Source organism: Gnatocerus cornutus, chromosome 4, assembly GCF_029298725.1.
Source record: "Gnatocerus cornutus isolate USDA-ARS CGAHR chromosome 4, icGnaCorn1.1, whole genome shotgun sequence".
In the NCBI taxonomy this organism is placed as follows: domain Eukaryota; kingdom Metazoa; phylum Arthropoda; class Insecta; order Coleoptera; family Tenebrionidae; genus Gnatocerus; species Gnatocerus cornutus.
In genome coordinates this window covers 5,355,303-5,382,310 of record NC_142236.1, presented here as the reverse complement: position 1 = coordinate 5,382,310, position 27,008 = coordinate 5,355,303, and the positions used below count along the sequence as shown (strand labels likewise).

Genomic DNA, 27,008 nt, shown 5'->3' with positions numbered 1-27,008 from the left:
AATAAAATCTTATTAAAAATGGTTAAATTATTAAGTGCAGCTTGAATTATTTACAATTATATGTTCTAATCTATTGTTCAAGTTTTTATCACGCCGTGAAAAAAAAAATTTTTAACGCTCCTCGAAAAAGCCATACTTTTGACGTTCGTAAGGAGTGTCAAAAATGTCATTTTAGGTTATGGTCGTACAAAAAAATATAAAGAGCTTAAAATTTAAAGAATTCCAGAGAAATCTACAAAATTTCAGACAATTCTAAAAAAAGCAATTGTAACAGAAAACAGAAAAATTGCAAACGATACAATGCAAGAAGAAAATAAAAAATGTTAGAAGATTCTGGACAGGATCAGAAAATTCTGGAAAATAGAATAGAATTATAAAAAACTTCATAGAATTTTAATTGACTTTTAGATATTATCAAAAAATTCCATGATTCATTTAAACTTCTCTTAATTATGTCGTTGACAACTGCTATGATCTTCAAAAAAAATTAGAAAACGGGAAGAAACTATATGTATAATTGACAAAAAATCCTTGAGAATAATAATATTATTAAAAAAATACAAAATAACGTAGAAATTCCCTGGAGGGCCTCAGAGAATTGTAGAGAATTCTCCAAATTTTAGAGGAGTTAAAAAATATTTAATTTTACCCTGTTTATTAAAATTTGATTTTACAAGATTATTCAATATCTTTCCTTTTAACTCCCGCCATCTCCTCCATTTCCTCCACAGTATCCGGCAACTTCCAATCCAAAGTTTCCGGCAACAACAAACACAACATTGCTGCAATCAAAGGTACGATTCCAAAAACAACCATGGGAAGCCACTCCTTCACTAGTACCAAACCTGCGATGAAGGGTGCCACCATAGACCCTACTCTTGCAAACATGGAGCTAGTACCAACTCCAATATTTCGGACAACTGTAGGGAACAACTCTCCGGAGTAGATATAAGCTGTTGGAAACGATATAGCCATTCCAAGCATATCTATACAGCTGAGAACACTCCTAATCCATGATGGGTCGGCAGGAACGGCTCCAATGAGAAGACAGGATAAGGCAGATAGGACGTTACTAAAGATAAGCGTGTTTCTGCGCCCCCAGGATTGAAGAGCCCAGATCGAGAAGAGAGTTCCAGGTATTTGGATGATGGCGGAAAGAGCGACGTTGATGAAGATGTTTCCACCAAGTTGACCGATATATTGGGCGCCCCCAAAGAAACAAAGACCTGAAGCGAACCAGTTAAAACCGATCGCAAAGGTGTAGGTGCGTATGGTGGGAGTGCGGATCAAATCAACGATGTTGCCTAAAAAAAAAGAGCTACTCTTTATCAATAGTGGTATCTAAATACCTCCGCGTTTCTCAGTGGACTCTTCTTTCTTCAACATGTGGTTGTCCACTTCTTCCTTTATGGTGTCAACTGGAAGTTTATTATGACGAGCTGCTTTCTCCAAGACTCTGATTGCTTCTTCTTTTCTTCCCACAGTCATGAGCCATCTTGGTGACTCCGGAAGGACCCAGTAGTACGCCAAGAGGAGCACCGATGGAAGACTGATGGCGACATGGAAAAACCTCCAATCTCTTATAAAGTAAGCAAACAGAGGAAGAGATAAATGACCTAAACTGAAAGGTATCTGATAAATTATCCCAAAAGGAGTCCTCCATTTTGCTCCGACGACTTCCATGGTCAATACGAAGCTCATAATCATGGTACCACCAGTAGCCACAGCCACTAGGTACCTCATTACCAAGAACAAGAAGTACCACGGTGAAACCGCAGCGGTAACTCCACACACAATTTGTAACACCACAGCAGCAATGAGAGGATTTCTTCGTCCGAAACGATCCGACAAGTACCCGAAAATCATATTACCAGAAAGAATGCCCAACATGGTAACTGTTTGTACCAAATTGGTCAAGTAGGCGCGGTCACAAACCAAGTCCCATTCCGTAACAATAGTCTCGGTGAAAAGTGACCTACAAGCAATTTCAATAGGATCAAATCAGGTCTGTTAGGTGGACTTACCTATCAAATTCATGTCGAGTGCAGTTATCGGAGCACTGATTAGTTCTGTCTTCACAGGAGAAAATCGCAGGTGGAGCAATAAAAACGATGCTCAGTTGAATCCACGCTATGGGGATTTTAACAAGACAACTAATGAAAGAGACGAAGATCTGCCATCGGCCCAGATCTTTGATAGTTTTTTCGATAATGTCTTCTTCGTCTGGCTTCGGCACTGGAAATTTTACAAAATTAACGCCAACTTCAGGTAAGACTTACTTGATAAATAGATCACCGCTCAGTTAAACTATACTGAGAGTAAGTTTAACAGAAATGCGTATAAATACTCGCACTGGAATTTAATCAAACGAAATCAATGCGAATAAAATTCAAGTCGTGTCGTTACATCATAGAAAAAAGTGTTGCATGCAATATTTATGAGGCGCCCAGATTTGTGGCTCTTTACTGTACTCAGTTACCAGGTTATTTGGGGCTACCTGTATATTTTAAATGTTGTGTATGAAAAAATCTTGATCGAATTGTCTTGAGAATAACAGTAATAACGAAATAACTTTGATGGCAACGTTTATTTTATATTTCTATTGTTAGGATGGAATAGGAATGCCAATGTCATGTCGATGTCGTTACTTGGAGATTCATAAACGATTTTATCTTTGTTATTTTGATTTAGGTTTAAAACGCGCTCATAAATTACAGGACATGAACATGACAGTCTTTTTTTTTTCGAAGAACTTGGCTCTCATTTTGTTTTAAAATCTGTCTGTTGTAAACATTAATTTATCGATAATTTTGTGAAACTTTTTCAAATATGTTAACGGAAAGACTTTTTTGTCCTTCTTAGATTTCAGGTATCTTATCGTTTTAGAACCTTAATAAAGTTCAAATTATTTTTTTACTGATAAGAATTTAAAATTCAAAGAAATTTTGCCACAAAAACAAATTTTTAAATTTCCCGCTTTAATTAAAATGTCATTGCTGTCACTACAAATAATTTAAAAACTGTGTTAACTTTTAAATAAACAACGGACACACAAGACGTGTAAGAATGACATTAATGGAAAAAAGAGAAAGTAAATTTAATTTTTAAGTTTTTTCATGTAGTTCATAGCCCAACAAATAGTACAAAAAAAAATAAAATAAATTAAAAAAAAACAAATCACACTCACCTTCAAGAAAATTTGTCTTTTCTTCACAATTTACACTTTTTTCTTCCATAACGAAACTTGATTGTGCTACTTACTTGAACTATGACCGAAATCTAATTCTTTTCTCAAAGTAAAACAAATAAGAAAAAACTTACACAATTCGTCAAAGCTTAACTTTGTATTTATGGATTATAAATACGTTGCGTTTATCAGAGAATTTTTTGGTTTCTTTAACTTTCCATTCGTTTTATTTGAACAATGGCACTAAATAAACGACTATAAATAAATGTAATTCTTATGCAAATGCGCTCGAATTTATGAGCCTGTAAAGTAGGCAACACCTTATACATATAAAAAAATGTGGCAACATTTCTTATTCTTCAGTCGTAAAGATTCAGTTATCCGCGTTATTTTTAAGAAATATTTTTAACTATAAATTACTTTTTATTGTCGAAAACCTTATTAATAAAACGCTTTTTAATTGACACAAGTTTGAAACTCCCGCTTATTAGTCACAGATCTACCAACCAACGCGAGATCTGTCAACTGATTAATTTGCAGCCCCATTTAACTGTAAAGATACGAGAATATTGACTAGAAGAACAAAGCCTGATGAAGTTTTCTCTTTTATTGTTTTTAAACGGCGCTTTGTTAATAAAATGCTCAAAATCTTCATTAAAGCTAGTGTTTTTCTTCCCGTGAGGTTGGTACGAATCCGGTCAGTTCGTCGAACAGGTTAGTTTCTTTCAACACGTGTAGACAAGTTTACTACCAAAATTCCGTGAAAAATCCAGTGAAAAGCGGCGAAAATGGTCGTCATACAACGTGTGGTGTGAGTATAACCCTTTAATCTTTCGATTTGGAGATATTTTAGCCCCCACTTTACAGTAAAGCAACCACACGTAAAGGCAAGAAAGTGCTCCTCAAGAAGGAACCTCAAGTAATCGAGGGCCCCAAACGTGCTTTGTTTTTTCAAGGCCGGCGCTCTTCTGACAAGCTAAGAAAGTTAGTGAAAGATCTGTTTGATTTGAAGAAGCCAGACGCTCAGATTCTTACCAAGAAAAACGACATAACCGTCTTTGAAAATGCGTCCCCCGTTGAAGGGTTCTGTAAAAAATTTGAGACTCCGCTTTTCGTTATGAGTTCACATAGTAAAAAACGACCAGATAATCTAGTCATTGGTAGGATGTATAATTATAACTTGTTAGATATGATAGAACTTTATGTGGAAAATGTTGACTGTATGAAGGAATTCACGGGTCCTAAGATTGTCTTGGGAACGAAACCCTGTTTGGTGTTCAATGGACCCACGTGGGAAGAGACTGAAGAACTGAAGCACCTCAAAAGTTTGTTCATTGATTTTTTCCATAGAGAGGAGGTGGACTCGGTTAGGTTACAAGGCCTAGAACACACTATTAGCTTCACTGTTACTGCAGAAGGGAAGATTTTAATTAGGTCGTTTAAGGTCATGATGAAGAAGTCGGGGACGAGAGTACCGCGGGTGGAACTGGAAGAAATGGGTGAGTAAAATGGAGAAAATGGGATCATAATGGGCTTTGAAAAAAATATTTCAATCTACTCGGTTTTTTAACTTCATGGATTTAGATTTTTTCAATTATCGTATATCAAACTCAAAATGCAAAATATTCTCAGAAATTCAGGAAGTCTGTCTGTTTTAATTGTCTCAGAGGTATACAGGGTGAGTCAAGCTTGCGTAGGCCCTTCTGTGACGCTTTTATAAATAATTATTTTATATTTTTAAAAAGATGAATGTATGTTTGAATAAAATGCATATCTTAAAATTAATTTCAGTTGTCAGAAGTGCACCATTTTTGCAGGGCCATATTCAACTTTTTTCCTTTAAATGCAACCTACCACTTTTAGTGGAGGATTTTAATGAATTATTTAGAAAGCTATTCAAAACTATCAACTTTTAAATTTTTGGTCGTAGCGTTGTCAAGTTATAATTTTATTTCCGAAAATTCTTGAAGTTAGTGTCTGTTTTAAAAAATGACAGCACCATTGCCTTTCGAGATATGAAGATAAAACTTGACACGTTCAATAACTAAAGTATGCTTTTTCTTTTGATTTGACCAGAAATTAATTTTATGCTTAAATGTAAAAAATTGACGATTTTAATTTTTAGGATTGACAAATGGCCAGAACTTGATTTTTTTAAATAGAAACTTAGTCTACTTATTTACTTTAAAATCGTTTATAGAATGTACTTATAAGGAAGTGTAAGAATAAGAAGCAAAATTTTGAGAGTTTTTATTTGTTAAATGAGTTCAAAATCTAAAATTTAATAAATTTTGTAATTCTGTCAGTTTTTATACAAAAATACTTAAAAAATTTCATTTTCCTACGACCCCATATGAAAGTGACATTTTCCACACGGTTAAATGACTCCGAAAGTTGATGTTTTCATACATCCATTTCCGAAAGTAAAAGTCACTAGTGTGATATGAATATATCCGCACAGTCCTGTCAAAATTGACAGTTATTTTCAAATACAAATGTAACTCCTGAATTTTTGTATCAAATATCTAGACGATTCACTCTAAAACAACATGCATAATGGTAAAAATTAGTTGGTTTGGTCGTTTTTGACAGGTCTGTGCGGATATATTCATATCACACTAGTGACTTTTACTTTCGGAAATGGATGTACAAAAACATGAACCATCTAAATATGTGAAATACGTCACTTTTTTATGAAGTTGTAGAAAAATGGCATTTACAATAGATAAGAAATGAACTATTGTCGAAACTTATGGTTTCTTCCTGATGATGAAAGGTCGTAGGAAAAATAGTGTACATAACTCGTCGGAAAGTGTCTTTTTTGCACTCGTGCGAAATTAGTCACTTTCCGTACTTGTTATGTAAATATCTATTTTTATACGATGAATTTTTAATCCAAAAGTCGATTGGTCTGACAATTTTAAAGCTAAATCAATAAAATTTGGTGTACTAATTTCACCAGAAACTAAATAAAAAATAAGAAAGTTATAATAAGAATTTGTTGGATGAATTCAAAACTCAAAATTCTTTTATAAATAAATCGGGTCTCAAAGTTTTAAGGCTAAAACTGTGAAGTTTAGTGTTCTTAACCGTTCAAGTAAAATTCTTTTATGTATTTAAAAAGTGGGTGAAATTATATCAAAGCTCAGAAGCCTAAAAATCATCATTATTATGAATTTACTGATGTAAAGAAATAAAAACCCGACTTCATTTTTGTTAAGTTGAAATAGTAGCACTCTCAGAAATATCAAAATAAGACATTCTATTATTCTGACTTTTTAATTGAATAAAGAAATTGTTACGTATTGTTGGCATTCAGATAACCAAAGAGGAGTTAGTTGAAATACGTGGCATTTTGTGGCGAGTATTTTAAAGCTCCGAATCAAGTAAAACAATTTACTGATTACTGCTGAGTTGTATTAAATTTTTCCAGAAATTGGAAAAAAACATTTGTGTAAATTTGACAGATCGACACGTAAAGTTGACAGAGAAAAGATACTTAAAATAACGTTTTTATTTTTTATTTACTTAGTTATAGATAAGTTAAAGGCGTAGACAAAAAAATCTGGAAACGAAATTTCTGTTCATTTAATTAACTAATGTACGTTTTATATTAATTTCATTAAAAATTTGCAAAAATAAATATTTTGTTGCACAACATGTTGTAAACTGCGACGTCGTGTCACTAGAAATAAGTTAATAATATTTGTTTTGCCGTCTTAAACCTTGAATTTCATTTGCAGGTCCTAGAATAGATCTCTCTCTCCGACGCAGCAAACTTCCCACTGAAGACCTAATGAAAGAAGCCCTCCGCAAACCTAAAGAACTTAAAGAAACCAAGAAGAAGAACATCAGTGTAGATGCCTTGGGTACAAAACACGGCCGCATTCACGTCGGCAAGCAAGAGATCAACAGAATTCAAACAAGGAAAATGAAAGGTCTCAAAAAGACAGCCAGCGAACTCAAAGGGAAAAGAGCGGCAAAAAGAGCAGCGTTAGACAGTACTGTCAAGAAAATGAAGAAGCAGAAGACGGGATGAAGCAGTCTTGTTGCAATTTTGTTTTATATTGTGTATAAATCGTTTCACTTTTAGATATAAGATATTATTAAGTGTATGATTTATTTTTATTTAAGGATACATTTTTTTAAGTAATTTTCGTGTTTTGTTGGGTTGGTAGTCATTTTAAAAGAGGAAGTTTGACTCTTGTTGATTTTTCAAATTCTATTTCAAGTGGATTGTTTCAATTTTCAATAGTGTCTGGCATAAACACGAACTTCAGAGGCCAAATAAAGCTAAATTTATGATCATGAAGATTTTTCCTAATAAGTTGTTATATTTTGCAAATTTAAGCCGATTTCTCCAGATATAACCATTGGATCTTGATAAAACTTCATTATTTCATGCATTTAGATCCCTACTTTGCAGATACAGCTTCAAAAACCGTTTCTTTATGGAGAAATTTGACGTTTAGCTTCAATTTTAGTTGATTTTTCGACAAATTTTGCGGATTTCAAGAACATTTCAGCAGATTTAACCGTTGCATCTTGATAAAACTGCATTATTTTATGCATTTCGATCTTTTCTTTGCAGATACAGCCTCATAAACCATCTGTTCATAAAGAAAATCGTCGTTTAGCTTCATATTTAGTTGATTTATCGACGAATTTTGCAGATTTTAAGCACTTTTCAGCCGATTTCTCCAATATTAATTTGTCTTCAGTGAATTTATCAGTCTATAAATTGTGTCGAATTTGAAAAAATAAGTTATAAGAGTGTATACAAGTCTAAATGTCAATTGAAAGATTATTTATAATGTTATAAAAACTGAAAAAAGAATTAATCTGCATATAAAAAACGTGAAATTTTAGAAATCGATATGTTTGTGGCTTAGGAGTGGATTTTAATTAAATTTAATACCGAGATAACTGAAGAGCCAAAGATAGATATGGTATTGCACATTTGTATGTATTTAAGTTTAAATCTCATTTTATAAAGCGCCAATAATAATACCAGGTGTTCGCTGAAAATCAACCGCCTGGCAAATCCAGTTTTTAACGTAGAGAGCAAAAACGAAGCAACTTTTCCAAAAATTTTAACTCGTAATTTTGTTTTACCTCTCTGCACTGACTTAAATCTCACACCAACCGTTACTGGTAAAATTCTAAATTTTATGTTTTCTAACATTGGAAGCAAAAGTAATAATCGAGGTTCTACTGTATTGTTATTTCAAAAATTTAAAGGGAATACCTGATTTTCGGGTACAGCCGGTATAAGTATAGTACCCATGAGCTCTACAAAGCGTTGGGACAAGTTTTCTATAGCTTATAATTTGTGAAAATAAATGAATTAGTCAATTTATGACTTCATTTTCGTATATTTACTGGAGGATGAACTTATAATAATTCAAATTACCCGCCCAAAAGTCGATTCTCCAAAGGCGCCCCCTTTTGTTGTTCATTGTGTTTTACAATATTTTATTTTTGGGGAGGTACAATGCACAATGCAATTTGGTATGAAATGCGTTATCGAACAGAAATTCGTTAAAAATGCATTAATTACAGGACTGTTTAATAAATCATTCTCGAACATAAAATGATTATCGTCCGTTTGATACGCCACTGGACCGATCAAAGCGTCATTCTAGAGACTCGGTCGGCGCAGTTGGTACCTCTGCCGCAAACAGCAACGCGTTGTTGACATTTTCTTTGACGTCGTTGACATGTTAATGTTTTTCCAGCTTCTCTCGAAATTTCCGTCATTACACGAATTAAGTGTCTAAAGCCTGTTTTTTCCAATGTGAGCCCCCGCGCCTGTGACATGTAAATAGTGTAAAAAGTGCATCAAACCCCCAAAACCGGCACTCTGAACTTCCCGTATTTTGGAGGTAAACTGATGGCATTTCAAATTTAACCATGTCAAGCAACCCTCAACCCGTCAAAGCTCGCGGTCGCCCCCCGAAAAAGACGGTTTCTTGTACATGGTGCAACGAGGGTAAACTCCCTTTAAAATACGTGCTCCCCACAACGAACGGAAAAAAAGAGTTCTGTTCCGAGACATGTCTCGCCGAGTTCCGCAAAGCCTACGTTAAAGGGGCCTGTCTTCAATGCGATAATGTAATCAGAGGGACGAACACACCTTCGAAAGATTTCTGCTCGACGTATTGCATGAATAAATATCAGAAGAAAACAGAAGTGCAGAATCGTGTGGGGGCTGTCGCCCCCACGACACCGTTAGATGGATCTCCAGGACCTTTTCAGTATGAGACATATCAACCGTTTGACTGGGATGAATACCTCAAAGAAACGAACTCGATAGCGGCCCCAGCGAATTGTTTTAAACAGGCTTTGGAGCCCCCATTAAATGAGTTTAAAGTTTCGATGAAGTTGGAAGCTTTGGATCCTAGAAATGTGACATCGACGTGTATTGCAACAGTGATTACAGTACTTGGGTCTAGGTTAAGATTAAGGCTCGATGGAAGTGACAACAAGAATGACTTCTGGAGATTGGTGGATTCAAGGGAGATCAACCCTGTAGGCCACTGTGAGAAGTCTGGAGGAATGCTGCAGCCCCCGTTAGGTAAAATCACTTGTTGAAAAATTGGCGCGAAATCGCTATTTTATCTGATTGTTACAGTCCTATTAACTATTTTTTTCAACTTTGTGATCCAATAGCTTTCTTTAACTAACAGAATGATTCAGTTTTAGTCTCATAGCGATTAGATGATAGGAAAGGTTTTTGATCAGGTCTGCTATGCAAAACACATAAAACGTATGTCTTGGATTGAACATTCATTATGGGTAATTGACAAAAATTGAAGTCGTATTTATTTAAACAGGGTTAACCTTTAAACACTTTCATTAATCCGCGTAGTCTAGTCATTTCACCTAATGAATAAAATATCTTATGACCCATTAAACTTTCATTGGCAGTTAGCTCTGAGAAAAAAAGATATCGCGTAACTAACACCACCGGAGCTGACGTATGAAATCTAAATATTCGAGTAATTTGACAGTTTTCGAGTAACAAGCCGACATACGTTCAAAACGCATGGCCTGCCTAGATGCAGATAAAATTGCAATTTTAGCAACTTTTTTAATGGATAAATGTATAGATTCAGAATGTTTACTAGCGCAAAAAATTAAGAGTCATTTTCTTAAAACGATTTAGATTTTGTGCACCCTTGCTGACTCTGCTTTTTGACAATTTTTCACACATTCTCATAACGCTTTATGTCTCAATGCATTGCAATAATTTCCTTACCCTCTTCAGTTATCTTGGTTTTAAATTTCAATAAAATGCGTTTATAAACAACAAAGATATTGGACTGCAAAGTCGTAGGTGGCCACTTGTATATTTCACAGCAATTTTTTTGCATCCTACTGTACACAACGGGTTATACTGTATGAGGGAATAAAAACAGCGTCCAAGCGGTTTTGGAATGTGAAATCTGTTGGTAGCCTTGATGTTATGTTAAAACGCCGTAACTATTCAGAAATGTTCAATTTAATCAACAGAGAATGGTTACCAACCCATTTCAGTTTTTGCAGCCTCGGTATGCAGTTGGATCACATGGTGTTACAGTGAAATCTCGCGATAAGCACACTAAAATGGCTCGTTATAATCGGGTTTTCTTTATATTGGGTATAATAAAATATTGTGTAATTATACAGTGTTCCAGAACTATCGCACTTTATTTTGATGGGAAATTCTCTATCGAAATCTGAGATGATTTTTGAACCACCCAATGTCAAGGCATTTGTAGTATTCAAGTCAAACACAAACATTTTAAGTTGATTAATCACAGCGCATCGACGTGTAGTACAAGGAAAAATTATTGGTAACTTGGCAACAGAACACTATCTAGCGATTTATGGACTGTGATTGGCCAAATTAAAGTCTTTGTAACTCAGAAACTTAAGTCCCTGAACATTGTACGATACAAAAATGATATCGGATTTTGTTGGAAAACGTCCCTTTAAAAGAAAGTGCGAGCGTTCTGGGACACACTATACAGGGTCCGGTAACACTTGTGTCCACCCCCAAAATCGTTATTAATTTTAGAGACAAAATTTTGAAAATTTGCGTACGCTCATAGTTGATAAAGCTCTAAAAGCTGACGCAAAACTTGTTTTTTATTACGGTTTGTTTAGCGTCGCGACGCCTAAGAAGTATAATTTTTAGCGGTTTACTCGCAAACTCAAATTTTTTTCAACATACCTGTGATACAAACATTTGAGTTTTTATTTTAAATCTAATGGAAATTGTGTTTAAAAATTGCGAAAAAAACGCTGTTTTATCAAGTTACTTTTCAAAATTATGACGGCGCAGTGGCAAGCTACGTTTACACCAAAATTTCACATGTCACTTCATTTACTCGTATGAAAGTCAAATTTGTTAACTAGGGCATGTTGCACTTTTTGAACACCAGAAATCGTTAATTAACATCGACAAAGTCACAATTTGACCAAGTAAAACAGTTTTTTTTCAATCTAAAGCGAAGATGTCAATTGTGACACAAGATGTTGACAGATGGGTGTAAACGTAGTTTCCAATTTTGACGTAATAAAATTGGAAACTAACTTGATAAAACTGCATTTTTTTCCTCAAATATTGAATACAATTTGCATTAAATCTAAAATGACAACTGAGATATTTTTAACACATTTATATTGAAAAAAATTTAAATTAAGTGTAGATTTCACAAACCCTCACAATTAGCTGAAAATTACATTTTTAAGGCGTCGCGACGCCAAAATTATCGGTGATAAAAAACAAATTTTTGCGTCAGTTTCTAGAGCTTTGTCAATTATGAGCGTACGCAAATTTTCAAAATTTTATTTTTAAAATTAAAGACAATTTTAGGGGTGGACACAAGTGTTGCCGGACCCTGTATACAGGGTCCCCAAAAACTCAAAACTCAAGTTTCATAAAAACTCAAACTACAAACTTTTCATCTTTGTAATTATAGACATTTTTTGGGTGTGTTGCCGGACTCTACATATCATTTTTAATAAAACGAATATCATAAATAATATTGTGAGTACAAACAAAACCAAATACAGGCGATCTAAAATTGCTGCAAAAAAACATACAACAAGATAGAACTCATTAATATGAACAATAATGTTTTAATTTTTGGCCCCTAAAGAAGGTTATACCGCTTTAAAATTGATGCACTATGTTAAATTACACGATTTCCACAATTCTTTTTATGATTTTTAGACTGAATTATAAATTTTTATGATTTTTTGATTTATTTCAATTTGGCAACAAATATTAAAGAATTATTGTTACAATGTTGTCAAATTATCTTTGATAAATGTTAAAATTTCTTAGAACTGGCACAACAAAATAAAATTTTAATTATACAGGGTCCGGCAACACTTACGGTTTTCAGAAGTATAATTTTTAGCAATTTTTGAGTTTGCGGAAATACTCGCAATTTCAATTTTTTTTTCAACATAACTGTGATACAAATATTTGAGTTTTTATTTTATACGTTTACACCAAATTTTTACAAGTCACTTCATTTACTCGTATGATGGCCAATTTTGATTAACTCGGGCATGTTGCACTTTCTGGACGCAGAAGTCGTTAATTAACATCGACAAAGCGACAATTTTACCATGTAGGACTTTGGTTAAAATCTAAAGCAAACGAAAGAATTGATGACATGTTGACAGTTGGGTGTAAACATAGTTTTTTGAAACGAACTTGATAAAACAGCATTTTTTTTCTCAAATTTTGAATCTAAAATGCTCACTGAAATATTTTTAACACATTTATATTGAAAAAAAATTAAATTAGGGGTTGATTTTCCAAACCCTTACGATTAACCAATAATTAAATTTTTAAGGAGTCTCGACGCCAAAACTATCGGTGATAAAAAAATGAGTTGACTTCTAGAGTTTTGTACAAGGTGATTATAAATGTTTCTAGTATCAAGGGTGGCTTTGGAATTCCTGCCGTGCACCATTTTGCCGCTTTGTTTTCATGCTGAATATAACTATCTTGAAAATTATTTATAATGTCACTTACGTCAACGACGTTTCTGTTACGGTTTTGTATCAAAATTTTTGATTTTTGGGTTTCAAATCACAACTAGAACAGTTTTCTTCTCAAAACTTACTGTGCTCAATGATTAAGGTTAACTACAAATGTCAGTTGAAAAATCGAAATCCACATTTGTAATAAGCGGCAAATTTCTTTGGCATTTCATAGCCACCCTTGATGCTAGAAACATTTATAAACACCTTGTATAACTAGGAGCGTAGGCAAATTTTTGAAATTTGGGGTGGACCCAAGTGTTGCCGGACCTATATCTCATTCTTTGCGGCAATTTTGGAACATCTGTACATGCACCATTGCAAACTGCAACCCACAATACATTTTCATAGCTCACGGACCACAGTGTATAAAGAACATAAAAATAGCGCACATCTTTTTTTATTAAGACAGTAAGACTTCTTGGTAACGTTTCGTATTGTAATGTTTTCATCGAATCGCACGTGGATCGAATAAACTCGAAAGGAAGAATAACACTCGTTGCACTTCCCAGAAATGAGTACTTCTCAAAAAAGTCGTAAACTTTGTATGATTTTTTGTTATAACGAGTATTTACGATTTACGATTTTGCTTTAAAATCCCACCTCGCTATAACCGGGTTATAGGTTATAGAGGGATTCGACTGTACGTTCCTATTAAAATGGATGACGCATATAATATTAGCTGGGGTGTACTAATAAAATATGTAACTATTACTTTTAATGGAAAGTTAGATATTCATTGTCTTAAGTTTTCGATTTTTACGTGCCCAACATTAATCAACTCGATGTTGCTTCTAATGATGTTAATTGTTGTCTCATTATAAAAGGATAGTGTAGCTAATTGAAAACTTTACTATTTTATTTCGATAATTATTGATTCAAATCAAAGTGAATTATTAATGTGGAATACTTGGGGGAAATTTATTGAATACAACGCGTGTGAATATTTTATGTTTCGTGCAGACGATTCCTCTTATTATGTACTATCTTCCGTCGCGAAGACAATTGCTATAATTTATTTCTTTTTTTTTCTTTTACGTATCTATTTCTTAGTCTGTTTTAATTGTAACATCTATTTTTTATAAAACAAATTTAGAAATCTAAATTTTATCACGTTTGCAGGTTTTACTGTATCTTTATTAAAACGTATAAACGTCAGTTTAAAACGAGGTTTAAAATATGTATGTACAGGGTCCGCCAACACTAGTGTCCCGGGCCAAAATCGCTATTAATTATGAAGCTATAAAAATATTTTTTTTTTTTTTGTACATGAAGAGGAAACAGAGCGCTACAAACTGATGTGATCATTTTTACTCTTGGAAAAATTGGCGAAGAGTGCGACATCTATCGTCGTTCGTCTGAAACGCCGAAACGGTGAACAACAAAAACGGCCTGTCTTTGAAAAGTTTTTTTGAACCGTTTTCGTTGTTGAATTTTGCAAATTAACAGTTTGAAATACTTTTACTTTGTGTCTAGGCCCTTTCCTGCGTATGACTAAAGTGATTTGTCGTTTTGTTCAGTATTTCAATGGTCAAATGTGTCATTGTTCAAGAGTAAAATGGCAAGAAATGTTAACTTAACTAAACAAATCAGGCTCACTGACGCTGTTAAATGTTCGAAGAAGTCTTGTAGTAACAATTTGTTTCATGAGATATTGAAAATTGGTAGAAACGCAGGCACTAAAAATATAAAATTGAAAAAAGCCAAATACAGCTACGTTGGTGTTAGTTTATGGATTTTACTTGCAAAAAAAATGTTGGAAAACATTCAATAGCCATAGATGTATCATTTCCGTGACTATTATATAAATACAGGGCTAGTCACTAGAAGATTACTTCTGAAAATTATATTTCCGCAACCCAAAATACTAAAATCCTGTACTACTCGATACTCCCAGAATTAGAAATAAAATGCTGAATCCACGATTGCTTTGGGGTGGTGAATGTCACTTTGACATTGTTAATTTAAATTTCGTCTTTGTTATTAATTTTGCTTCCTTAGAGCCCTATTTCTTCAAAGTACCTCTATTAATCTGTCCTATACCGAAGCTGTAGCTGCTCGACCAATAATTGTTAGGTTGAGTTGAGAAACCCGTCACAATGTCTTATACAAATGATGAGAAAAGTGACATGATGATAAAGATATCCACATCGAAACTGAACTGGGTTGTCCATGGACACTCACGTAACCTTCTTTTCCGTAATTGTCAAAGTGGCACTGTCAAAGCCTAAGCAATCGTGGATTCAGCATTTCATTTCTGATTCGAGTTGTATCAAGTGACTTAAGAAATTAGTATTTTGGGTTGCGAAAAAATCATTTTCAGAAGTAATCTTCTCGTGACTAGCCCTGCATGTAACTTTCTTTTAAAACCAGAGCCGAATTACAGAAAAAAATCGTCAAGAACTATTAATCTGAACCGGCATAAGTCCACAACAGCCTTCTTTTAAATGTCCGAAGAATGCTTGTATCTTTAAGACAATTATCTGCATCATAGGGCATTTTAAATAAACAAAAATGCAAATTTTTTTGCTTGTTAGATACTGTTGTTCACCGTTAAAACCGCCATTTTGTAGTTTAGTAGCGCCATCTATTGACACCCGAATAGCCCCCACTTGTGTTGACTATATGTGAAATAAACGCAAAAAACTACGTTTTTCAAAAATCAAAATGGAGAAAATAGTGGAAACCTCAACCTGCCCTATTTTTTGTCAAAAGGATGAAAATGATATTAAAATTTGAATTAAAATATCTGGTAACGAGATATTAAATAATTCTTAAAATTTAGACAGGTTTACGACAATTGACTCTTCCTCGCAAACTAGTCCCTACTAAGCGATTTATGATGGGCAATATTTTTACCCACAATGGGCTGAGTCTTCCATCGGACGGACCGACTGTTTGTTAAGGGCCCCACAAACCTCGTTCTTGCACGACGGTTTTGAACGACGGTTTCGACGGTTGGAACGAACGGTCGGAAAAACCGAGGTCTATGGGCAAAAACCGTCGTTTCAAAATATCAGAAAACTTTGAAATCCGTCCGTCTTCGTTCCATCGGTTCGGGCAAACACGAGGTGTGTGGGCAAAAACCGTCGTGCTTTTTCAGTGTCGTTCGTGCTATTTTGCTTTCAACAGTCTTCAGCTGCTGCCTATCTCAACTCTTCTATAATAATAGTTTAACTGGCCAACAGTCACTCGTTTTATTAACTCTTTCGTCCATAATTTGGAATAATCCGAGTGCGTTTCAGAAAATGTCAAGCCTATTAATTGAATATGTACTCATTATTTAATTTGATTTCGGAAATCATCAGCTGTGATTCAAATTAACTACTTTAATTTTTGAAAAAGATTTGATTGCACATTTAATTTGCACATATTTTCCTTCGTATTGCAACTGTGGTAGGAAATTAATTTACTACATTTATACTTATACCTAGAATATTAATTTATAAGCGCTAATTTCGGAAGCTTAGTAGTAAGAAAGGCCCATTATTAATTACATCTTAATGACGTAATAATTAGTGATCAAAGGGAAAGTTTTAATTAATTTGATTAGAAATTTAATCAGACTCATCATCACTTTATTTAACGACAAATTAATGAACGAATAATGATAAATTAATTTGACATCAAATTAGAAAGCCCTAATTAATTTCTAATCGAATAAATTAAATTTTTTCATTTGATCACTAACACTGCTAGCTGCAAAATGCAACAAGCTGGGCACTTGGTGGGTCAAACAGCCGCATACGCTGAATCCAATAATATGAATTTTATTTAAAAGTTAGCTCGCATTTGCGAATAATTTAAGTTTGACAATTTTTAACACTAGACCCAATCAAAACGCAATTTTTAAAATTTATTGACTATTTATTGAACTTAAATAATAGAAAATCAATGCCACACACATAAACTAACAAAATTGTTAGCACACAACTAGATTCAAGGAGGTAAATCGGTTTTACTAAAAGTTTTTGCAGAAAACAAATTTCTCTTAGTTTTTGTTTTTTTTTTTAACATTTGCAATTCATTAAATACATTTCCTTCTGGGTTTAATGCTTTTTAAGCATTTTTAATATTTTTTTTTACTATTCCTAGTTTGATGTAAAGCTGTGGTAATCAAATTTTTTCGATAGGCACTTTTATTATATTGTTTTGACGCAATCTAAATTCCTTCCTTAAAGGCCAGCACATATAGCACATATTTTTGGTATAACCCGTTTGTATACCTTTTAAAAACGCCACTACTTTTAACTCGACACACATTTTCCACTTATGGTCATTCTATAATTTTGACCACCTGACCTGACCACGGAGTAGGAGGTTGGCTGAAAACTTCTAGAACGTTCACGCATCGTCTATGCAAGGTTTTGGAAAGCTCTAAAAGATTCCAAAAAGTCAAAATTAAAAAGCAAAAATTTTAAAACGGAAAATTTTAAAATTGCAAAATTTCGAAAACGCGAGCTAACATTTAAACACGGTAAGCACTGTTGTATTTAACATACTTAATTAAGATTTACCCCAGGGATGCCCAACCTGTTGAGGAAAAAAAGATTGCAATTCGAGCACAGTGTAATTATCACGTCATTATATGTAATTAGAATGTTTCATTAATTGAAACATTTACTTTTATATCAAATTTGTAATCAGTTATTATTAACACTTTTACTTTGACATCTAATTAAAAAACAATTAATTGATTATTTAATTAATTAAACAAATAATTAATTGTTTAATCGATTTACTTTATCTAATTAATTTACACTTTCACTTTTAGCAACTAATTAATACCCCATTAAAAAGCAATTAATAGGTTATTAGGCTAATTAACCGACTAATTAATTAATTTGCTAAATCTTTGATTAACCTTGATTAATCACAAATGGATTCTCTTACTACTAGCTCATTTTATATTTTGCGAAATTTATTGATTCATTTTTTTTTATAATTTGGTTACATTTCACTTTATTTAATTTAATAAATAAATCTTGTTAATCTGAAGTAAAAGAAATCAACGCATTCTGAAATTATAACAATTGATATTTTCTGGAATTTTTTAAAAACATGTAGGAAGCCACCGGGCCGCCACTGACAACACTATGATTTTGTTTATCGCTTCAAAACCGACCAAAAATTACCGAAGGTGTGTGGCGCCGTCCGGCTTCGTTCTTCGTTCCAACAGTTTGACCCGACGTTCAAAAACGTCGTGCACGAACGAGGTTTGTGGGGCCCTTTATCAGGTCCATGGTAATCTCCTAGGTACTTAGGGGCCAGTTTGCGGCTTGGATGCAAGATCATAAATCTTATAAGGGAGTTAAAACGATTTTTAAGAATCATTTAATATCTCGGTACCACATATTTTAATTCACATTTTAATATCATTTTCATCTTTTTGGTGAAAAATAGACTGGTTGGGTGCCCTACCATTTTCTTCATTTTGATTTTTGAAAAACGTGGTTTTTTGCGTTTATTTCACATATGGTTCACACAAGAGTAAAACTGATTACATCAGTTTGTAGCGCTCCGTTTCCTCTTCATGTACAAAAAAAATTAATTTTATTGCTTCATAATTAATAGCGATTTTGGCCCGGGACACTAGTGTTGGCGGACCCTGTACAGTAGAGTCCCGATTAACCGAGCTAATGTGGACTAGCCCCGGCTCGGATAAGAAAAAACTCAGATAATACGAAGACTGTTTAAAATAAAAAATGTAAACATGTAAAAATGTAAAAAATGAAAAATCAACTTATATTCTTTTTATTTGTTGTACAATTGACAAAAATTTCGAAACTTCTGGAATTATGTCGATTTCATTGTCTTTGTTGACTGGGTTACGAGTTTTATCGCAGTTATAATAGATTTGTATACATACACAGAATTGCAACTTCAAGAACAATCAAGACGCCGGACCAAATACGGCATTTTTTGTGTAAATTATTTATTTTCTGGAAAAATCGGATAAAATTCCGGATTAGATCGGATAACGCGGAGGAATTCAAAACCAGACGTTACTCAGATAATCGAGGGTCTACTGTAAAATGATTTTAAATCACTTGCGATTTTGGTTAATTTGAAATATTTATTGGGATTTTTATTAACTTAATTTGAATTAAAACATTTACCAATTACGTTCTTATTAAACACCGGCGGTCATTGAAATTTAATAGAGCCTTTATAGGACAATCCGAAAATGCAAATTAAACACATCAGCATTCTGTAATTCTTTCAGAACTAACAATTTCATTGACTGATTTAACATTAATGTGGCAAAATATCTCTAAGTAAGAAGTCAGGAATTTAATCGGGTATATCACGAATAATACCACTTTGCCACTTTTGTTGTTTGCAATTCTTTGTAAAAAATTTGTTTCTGAAGTGTCTAATTTGCTTTAATAACCAGACATTTTTATAATTATTAAAAAAAAATATTCAAATTTTGCGTTAATTTAGCGGCGCAGTCCGTTAAGAATTTGCATTTTATATTTTTTGTTCTTCTGTTTCTTTTTTGGCTTGTGTTTTTAAAGTTTTTATTATTCCTACTTCTGCTCGTGTGTTTTATCGGCATTTAAAAAAATGACACTAGCTAGCAAATTTAGGAAAAAAAAATGTACTGGAGAAGTGGAAAGTCATTTCTAAAGTTAAATTTTCTCCTGATTCCGAATGTGAGCAAGGGTTCGGATTCAGAGATACGTATTCTTGAAAAATGGTTTTTTTTAGGTTTTTCTTTGGTTTTTCCTAAAATCTTGGAAAGTTACAGAAGTGCTCGACAGAAATTCCATACAAAAAAGTATTAAAGTTTACAACAATTGGTCGTTTTTCGTAATGTTCATCAGCTCTTCGCAAATATCTTGACAACAACTAACTCTCTCGGCGACTTCTATACATAGTTTGTTCTGAAGTTTATTTTATTATGGTTAATGATGTACATACAGGGTTCTTTCTAAAAACACTGCCAAAAATTAAACACGTTCTTTGGCAGTCTTAAGGAATCGAATTGACTTTTTTATTTTTTTCTAACGGCAATAAAACCTTTTACTACTTACTTGGAAAACCACTGATGAAAATTTCCACCTAAAGAACAAATCTTAAATTGTTGTTAAGCAATCAAGATTTTCTTTAATCCAATGGCGAACTAAAGATTTTGATCAAATATTCTATTAATTTTATACCGAAAACGAAAAGACTTTTACCTACAACATTTTTTGTCAATTATTTCTACTTGTTTTCACCAGTTGTTGTGTTTTGTTTGGTATTTCAAAAACACCTGTGTTATACAGACTGATTCACCTAACATGACGACCCTGACGACTACCGAATGCAAACAAAAATACAATTTTCATGAATAACTTGATACCTTTCGTTAACTTTATTTAGCATGAAATTTGTACACACCTGACTGCAATGTCATTTTGCAATGTTTTAAAACCTTTTGCGCACCTTGCAAAATGCTTTCTCATCATGAAAGAGTCGATATGATTTTGATTTATGTTAAATGCAAGAAGAATTCAGCAGCGGCGGGTGTGTTGTACCGATGCTGTTATCCCATCTTATTGACAAAATTTGTTAACGATTAGAGAACAAAACTCGACCACGAATTCCAAAAACGAAATTATGGTTATTGAAGCCGTCGATAATAATAATCATATTATCTGACTTTTTCAAGGGATGTCCAAGAAAAAACTTATTTTACAAATAGTTCAAATATCTCTGAGTCCTGACCTGATAGGCCCAAAATTTGTTGGCTTGTTATTATCATAGATATCGGATTCACTTTCCACCCCTTATTCCTTCAATTGTGGGTCCAACTAGTGACATTGTCTTATTTCTTGCAAGTCCTTAACATCGATTTCCTTCATGAAGTGCATATTTCTGCAACGTGCACCCGCCTGGCCGTTTTCCAAGGTCTTTGATAGCAAATTCAACCATCCTGGACCGGGTTGAATTCACTAACCGACCATTCTCATGGTCTTTTATTGCTTAGGTTGTCACCACATTGGTAGACCACCACACCATCGGAATCCAATTATTGTCTGCGAACTGTGTTTACTCTATAGTAATCCAGATAGAGCAAAATTATACAGGGTCTCCGGAAAGTGGCGCACCACCTTGAAAGGGGGTAATTGGGTGGTCCTCCAGAGTACAAAAAAAATGTTAAAAAAAATTCCAGGCTCTCTGTTTTCACAGGAAGACCAAAAGAAAATTAGGAAAATGGCAACATTGCTGAACTTTTCCTCCAATAATTGAAATTTTTAGTATTCAAAGCCATAGTAACGTTGCTGTTGTATTGTTGGCGTTAGTCAGGTCGGCTCATGAACGAGTAATGTAACTATGGTTTCAAGTGAACGATGCCACACTGATGGAGATTGTTGATTCAAAAACTTCAGTTTTCAGGCATTTCTTGCAAGATTTTTCCGATTTTTTTTGCACCATGCCTTTGCGCAAAATGTCCTTTGGGTAACAAATTCATTTAAACGTAAAATTATTGCACAGAAACCGTTCATTTTCGCATCAAACTTTGCCTCTTCAATCCATCATACCTCGAAAAATTGAAGACATGGATTTTTTTTTAACATTTTTTCGAATTTGCCACTTTAATAGGTCTATTAAAGTACTCAATTTGGAGTCGTTTATAGGTATCTATAAAAGAACTCAAAGTAGGAAATTCTGTTTTTTAAGAATTGGCAGAACTAATTAGTCTGGCTGTCACCTGTTTCCTGTCAAGTTCTTGATCAATTTGGATTTTACGATTCGTGTTTAATAAATTGCTGCGTGAACAAAAAAATGTATCAATATAATTGAATTGTTCTTTTGCGGCCAACAATAATTGTACCTAAATATAATAGATGGAATACTGGCTGTGAGGTTAGGTTACGTTAAGTCAAAATTCAGTGATAGTGAAACTCAATAAATGTCAAATTTTAAATTGAATTTGAAAATCAAGTGGCAAGTCGTGGTTACAAAACCATTACCAATCGTGTAAAACGAAAAGTCTTAGAATTGGAAAATTTAAATTTTTTCTTAAAAAAAGGGTGCAAATTCGAAAAAATAGTATAAAACATGTTCTTTAATATACTATTTCCGGTGATCTATGACATTATAAGATGATACAGTTTCACGGTGGTGCGCGACTTTCCGGACACCTGTACATACATTATGATTGTTGAATTGCAACGGTGTAGTAATTTTTGATACTTGATGTGCCCGAAAATTTCGATCCCAACAGTACATTTATCTAGTTGGCTGTCACTTCATATTTGTCCATTATTTGACGTTTCTTTGTCAAGTTCAGACATACGTTTCTACGGTGCGAGATGGCTACAAGAATAATAACACTGAAACAAAATTTTAGAAAAGTCATATTTATCTGTTTTTTTGTTAATATAGTTGCAATTTGGCTTTCTTTTAAAGAATATAAATATTATTTGTGCGCATCCGTCATTTTTCATGGCATTCGTGATCCTCATTTGCGGCAAGAAAATCACCTTTTGAATGTCTAGGCAGCCAAACGTGACATTTCGAATAGTTGGTTTTATTTGCAAGTTGGCATCGCTGCATAAATGTCGATTGTGTCACTTTGTGTACCGATTTGGAGGCCAATAACCTTCGAAAATAATTAAGTAAAAAAAAAATTTGCTGAAACACAATTGAATTTAAATTAATCTGCATTCGTTTGATTTGACTGGGGTGTTACCAAACTATTTCCCAGCTGATGAAATTCCCCTAAATGAGGGTATGACGTTTCAAATTCAAACCAAAAGTCAAAATTAATAACTATAAATAATTGTCGGCGAACAAAATTTCGTGTTTGACTCGGCTAGAAAATGTTTTGGAAATGTTCGGAGGGCGAGGATTTCAATACTTTCCTTGCATTTCCAAAAGACTATTTTCTAGCCTAGTGAAACGAATAACTATTGTGTGAGTTGTTCCTAAGACAAATTATAAATTCATTTGTTTCTCGCTTTGGAAAATTAACAATTATATTCATAAAATAAAACAATATACAGGGTCCGGCAACACTTGTGTCCACCCCCAAAATCGTCTTTAATTTTAAAGTTACAATTTTGTAAATTTGCATACGCTCATAGTTGACAAAGCTCTAGAAGCTTGCGCAAAAATTTGTTTTTTTTTTCACGGTTTGGTTGGCGTCGCGACGCCTAAGAAATATAATTTTTAGCGATTTTTGAGTTTTTGCGGAAATATTCGCGAATTCATTTTTTTTTTCAACATAACTGTGATACAAATATCTGAGTTTTTATTTTGAATCTAATGCAAATTGTGTATAAAATTTGCGAAAAAAACGCAGTTTTATCAAGTTAGTTTTCAAAATTCTGACGGCGCAGCGGGAAACTACGTTTACACCAAAATTTTACAAGTCACTTCATTCACTCTTATAAAGGTTAATTTTGATTTACACGGGCATGTTGTACTTTATGGACACCAGAAATCGTTAATTTACATCGACAAAGCGACAATTTCACCAATTAAGACTTTTGTTACAATCTAAAGCGAGCCAAAAGATAGATGTCATTTGTGACACAAGATGTTGACAGATGGGTGTAAACGTAGTTCCCAATTTTGACGTAATGAAATTGGAAACTAACTTGATAAAACAGCATTTTTTTCTCAAATTTTGAAGTCAATTTAATAAATTAGGGGTTGATATCACAAACCCTCACAATTAACTAAAAATTACATTTTTAAGGCGTCGCGACGCCAAAACTATTAGTGATAAAAAACAAATTTTTGCGTCATATTTTAGAGCTTTGTCAACTGTGAGCGAATGCAAATTTTCAAAATTTTATCTTTAAAATTAAAGACGATTTTGGGGGTGGACACAAGTGTTGCCGGACCCTGTATAAATACAATAAACTATTAAAATAAAATGCGGTTTCACCTTAAAAATTCAAAATACAATTTTTGTTCTTTTCCTTTTTGTTAGCAAATGGAAAATAACAACAACCCAAAATAGCAGTTACTGAAATGGTCTTAAAGTTCTTCACATACTGGGATTTGTAAATGTCATTGACACACGGATACCATGCCTTTAGACTCGAGGGGTAATTTTCACAAAAAAATTGAACCCTTGACATAGTCAATTTGGAGATTTTAAAGCCGAAATAGTCTTTATACGCTTCCCAAAAATTTCGTCGCGGAAATTACTTTGAGTTTCACTTATATAATTGTTATATAACACCCCCCTATATAAATAAATAGACCCGCAAATAATTTACATTGTCATCTTGTGATCACTTTTTAATTCGCAGTGAGGAAAACAGAAATTTTTGAAAATATTTTTTTTCTCTTAATATAACGACATTTCGACAAAACCAAAGATAACATGTCAGAAAGTTCGTCAGTCTTTAACGATAAATATGAAAAAAATAACATAATTATTTTTGTTGTTACATAGTGTAATTCATCAAACGTTAAAAATAATGCATATAAAAAAATACAAGGTGTTTATAAATGTTTCTAGCATCAAGGGTGGCTATGAAATGTCAAAGAAATTTGCCGCTCATTACAAATGTGAGTTTAGATTTGTCAACTGACATTTGCAGTTAACCTCAAACATGAAGCAAAGTAAATTTTGAGAAATAAACTATTCCAGTTGTGGTTTAAAACCTGAAAATTAAAAACTTGGGCACAAAACCATAACTAAAACGTCATTGAAGTAAGTAACATTATAAATAATTTTCAAGATAGTTATATTCATTAAGTAAACAAAGCGGCAAAATAGTGTACGACAGGAATTCCATAGCTACGCTTGATGCTAGAAACATTTATAAACACCTTGTATGTATGAGTTACGACATGACTTTTATTTTCCTAAATGACGATCTCTCGTCTTCCAGGTTTCCGAATGAACGCCAGTTCCTGGCCGATGTTCCTCACCAAGACCCTCAACGGCGCCTTGATGGCCCCCGCCAACATTTTCCAAAAAGAGCCCCCCAGCCCCAAATGCAACCTGTTCCAAATCGGACAAAAACTCGAAGCTGTCGACAAGAAGAACCCTCAACTCATCTGCTGCGCCACGGTCGGCGCCGTCAAAAACGACCAAATCCACGTCACTTTCGACGGTTGGCGCGGAGCTTTCGATTACTGGTGCAAATATGACAGTAGAGACATCTTCCCCGTCGGGTGGTGCGCTAAATCAGGTCATCCGATGCAACCCCCTGGACAAAAAAACAACACTGGTCATAGTCGATACAAAATCAAACCGGCATTGACAGCCCCCGTACCGCCAATCACCTCAACGGTGGCGGAAGCCCCAGAAGCGGACACCTCAGCGCCACCACCGCCACCCGTCGTGGTACATATCAAGAAGAGTTGTTTGGGTGGACCGCTGTTTGATGTTGGACAGTTACCACTCAAAGTGGAGGAGGCGACGGCGAAAGGAGCGGCGAAGAGTTTGATTGGGAAGATTTTGGCGGCGTCGCATAAATCAGAGACGATTTTGGCGAGGCTGGGGGCTTTGAGGGGAGAGGAGATGGTCATTACGCATTTAGGGACGACTTACACTATCAAGTTGCCGCAAGTGGTGAAGGCGGCGGATTTGGAGGGCGTCTTCGCGGCGGTGGCGCCGGCGTTGGAATGTTGCCAGAATTTGTTCTGTACGTATTGACGTGATTTTAATGTTGGCAGTTCCGTCACTTTGACACTTCAGAAACGTCATAACTGTCAGAGAGACAGGGCTACCAACCCATTTTCAACTTTCAAGCTTTTAACGCTGCTAATTTCAGGTTTAGACACTATGAAAAAGGAATGTTCAGCCTGTGATGTGAAGCCCACGCCCCCGAAGCGTAAGCCGCCTCCGGAGCAAGAAGCAGCGACCTCTACAACCCCCGGTGATACCTCCAATTTGTCCGAGTCTCCCCTAGCTAGTCGTCTAAAAACCCCAACTCAAGAGTGGGACATTGAAGAGGTCATTCAATTTATTGAATCTAAGGATTCGAGTATGGGAGTCTATGCGGATCTCTTCAGGACTCACGTAAGATGGTTTTAAATAGCGAAGAGACAATGAAAAATAAAAAACTTTCCGTTGTAGGAAATCGACGGCAAGGCGCTCCTCCTCTTGAACCTTGAAATGATGATGAAGCACATGGATCTGAAGTTGGGCCCCGCACTAAAAATCTGCAAATTTGTCTCGGAACTGAAGGACGAGCCTAAAGGGAGACGGTACAATTCCCTTCAAGGAAGATAAGATTGCTTAATTGTTACGTACCTCTCACAAAGTTTATATTTTATATTAGAAATGTAGATTTTCCTAATGTTTGTGATACGTTCAAGTCTCTTATGTTATTACTGCGAGAATTTAATTGGCAATACTTTTAAGTTGACTATAAACTTGTACAGATAAGAGTGACCTTAGATTAAGCGTTCTTTGCGAAGTTAAATTTTCCAGTATTGGCTTCACCAAGAGCTTTTGTATTCATAAAGATGAGATATTACGATTTCATTTTGAGAAAATGAAACACGCATTTAGTTTGTTATGTATAATTCTATGCAGTCAATGTTTTGGCAAGGTTACACCTTTGTTGTCTTTTGTAAACATCTTTTGCCTTAGTATTTTAAGTGTTGAGATCGTTTACAGCATGTAACAGTCATTTTAAATAAGAGGATCGTAGGTATGAATGGTCTTGAACACAATGACCGCACGACTGCTGAACGGAATGACTTATTCTTGTTGAAAGTTCAGAATAAATAATTATGATCCCAAGATTCTGTGTATTTTTTAACTTCAGTTTTTACTGGCCTAGCAGAATGAACAAATTGTACT

At 34.2% G+C, this 27,008-nt stretch overlaps 3 protein-coding genes across 3 annotated transcripts; 2 read left to right on the top strand and 1 right to left on the bottom strand.

Annotated features, from left to right (window-relative positions):
- Nucleotides 1-586: 586 nt before the first annotated feature.
- LOC148176216 (organic cation transporter protein-like) lies at nucleotides 587-3,426 on the bottom strand. The gene is made up of 4 exons (XM_088033932.1): nucleotides 3,188-3,426; nucleotides 2,025-2,235; nucleotides 1,350-1,975; nucleotides 587-1,304 (listed from the first exon to the last, which is right to left on the bottom strand). The coding sequence occupies exons 1-4, from the start codon at nucleotides 3,234-3,236 to the stop codon at nucleotides 679-681; spliced, it is 1,512 nt and encodes a 503-aa protein (XP_087890058.1). The 5' UTR covers nucleotides 3,237-3,426; the 3' UTR covers nucleotides 587-678.
- A 421-nt stretch (nucleotides 3,427-3,847) lies between these two features.
- On the top strand, nucleotides 3,848-7,340 carry Non3 (Ribosome production factor 2-like protein Non3). The gene is made up of 3 exons (XM_088033930.1): nucleotides 3,848-3,998; nucleotides 4,055-4,686; nucleotides 6,931-7,340. Exons 1-3 carry the CDS (start codon nucleotides 3,976-3,978, stop codon nucleotides 7,224-7,226), a joined length of 951 nt encoding a protein of 316 aa, XP_087890056.1. The 5' UTR covers nucleotides 3,848-3,975; the 3' UTR covers nucleotides 7,227-7,340.
- Nucleotides 7,341-8,848: 1,508 nt separating this feature from the next.
- On the top strand, nucleotides 8,849-26,948 carry Scm (Polycomb protein Scm). The gene is made up of 4 exons (XM_088034520.1): nucleotides 8,849-9,764; nucleotides 25,084-25,842; nucleotides 25,972-26,219; nucleotides 26,277-26,948. Exons 1-4 carry the CDS (start codon nucleotides 9,101-9,103, stop codon nucleotides 26,430-26,432), a joined length of 1,827 nt encoding a protein of 608 aa, XP_087890646.1. The 5' UTR covers nucleotides 8,849-9,100; the 3' UTR covers nucleotides 26,433-26,948.
- The last annotated feature ends 60 nt before the right edge of the window (nucleotides 26,949-27,008 follow it).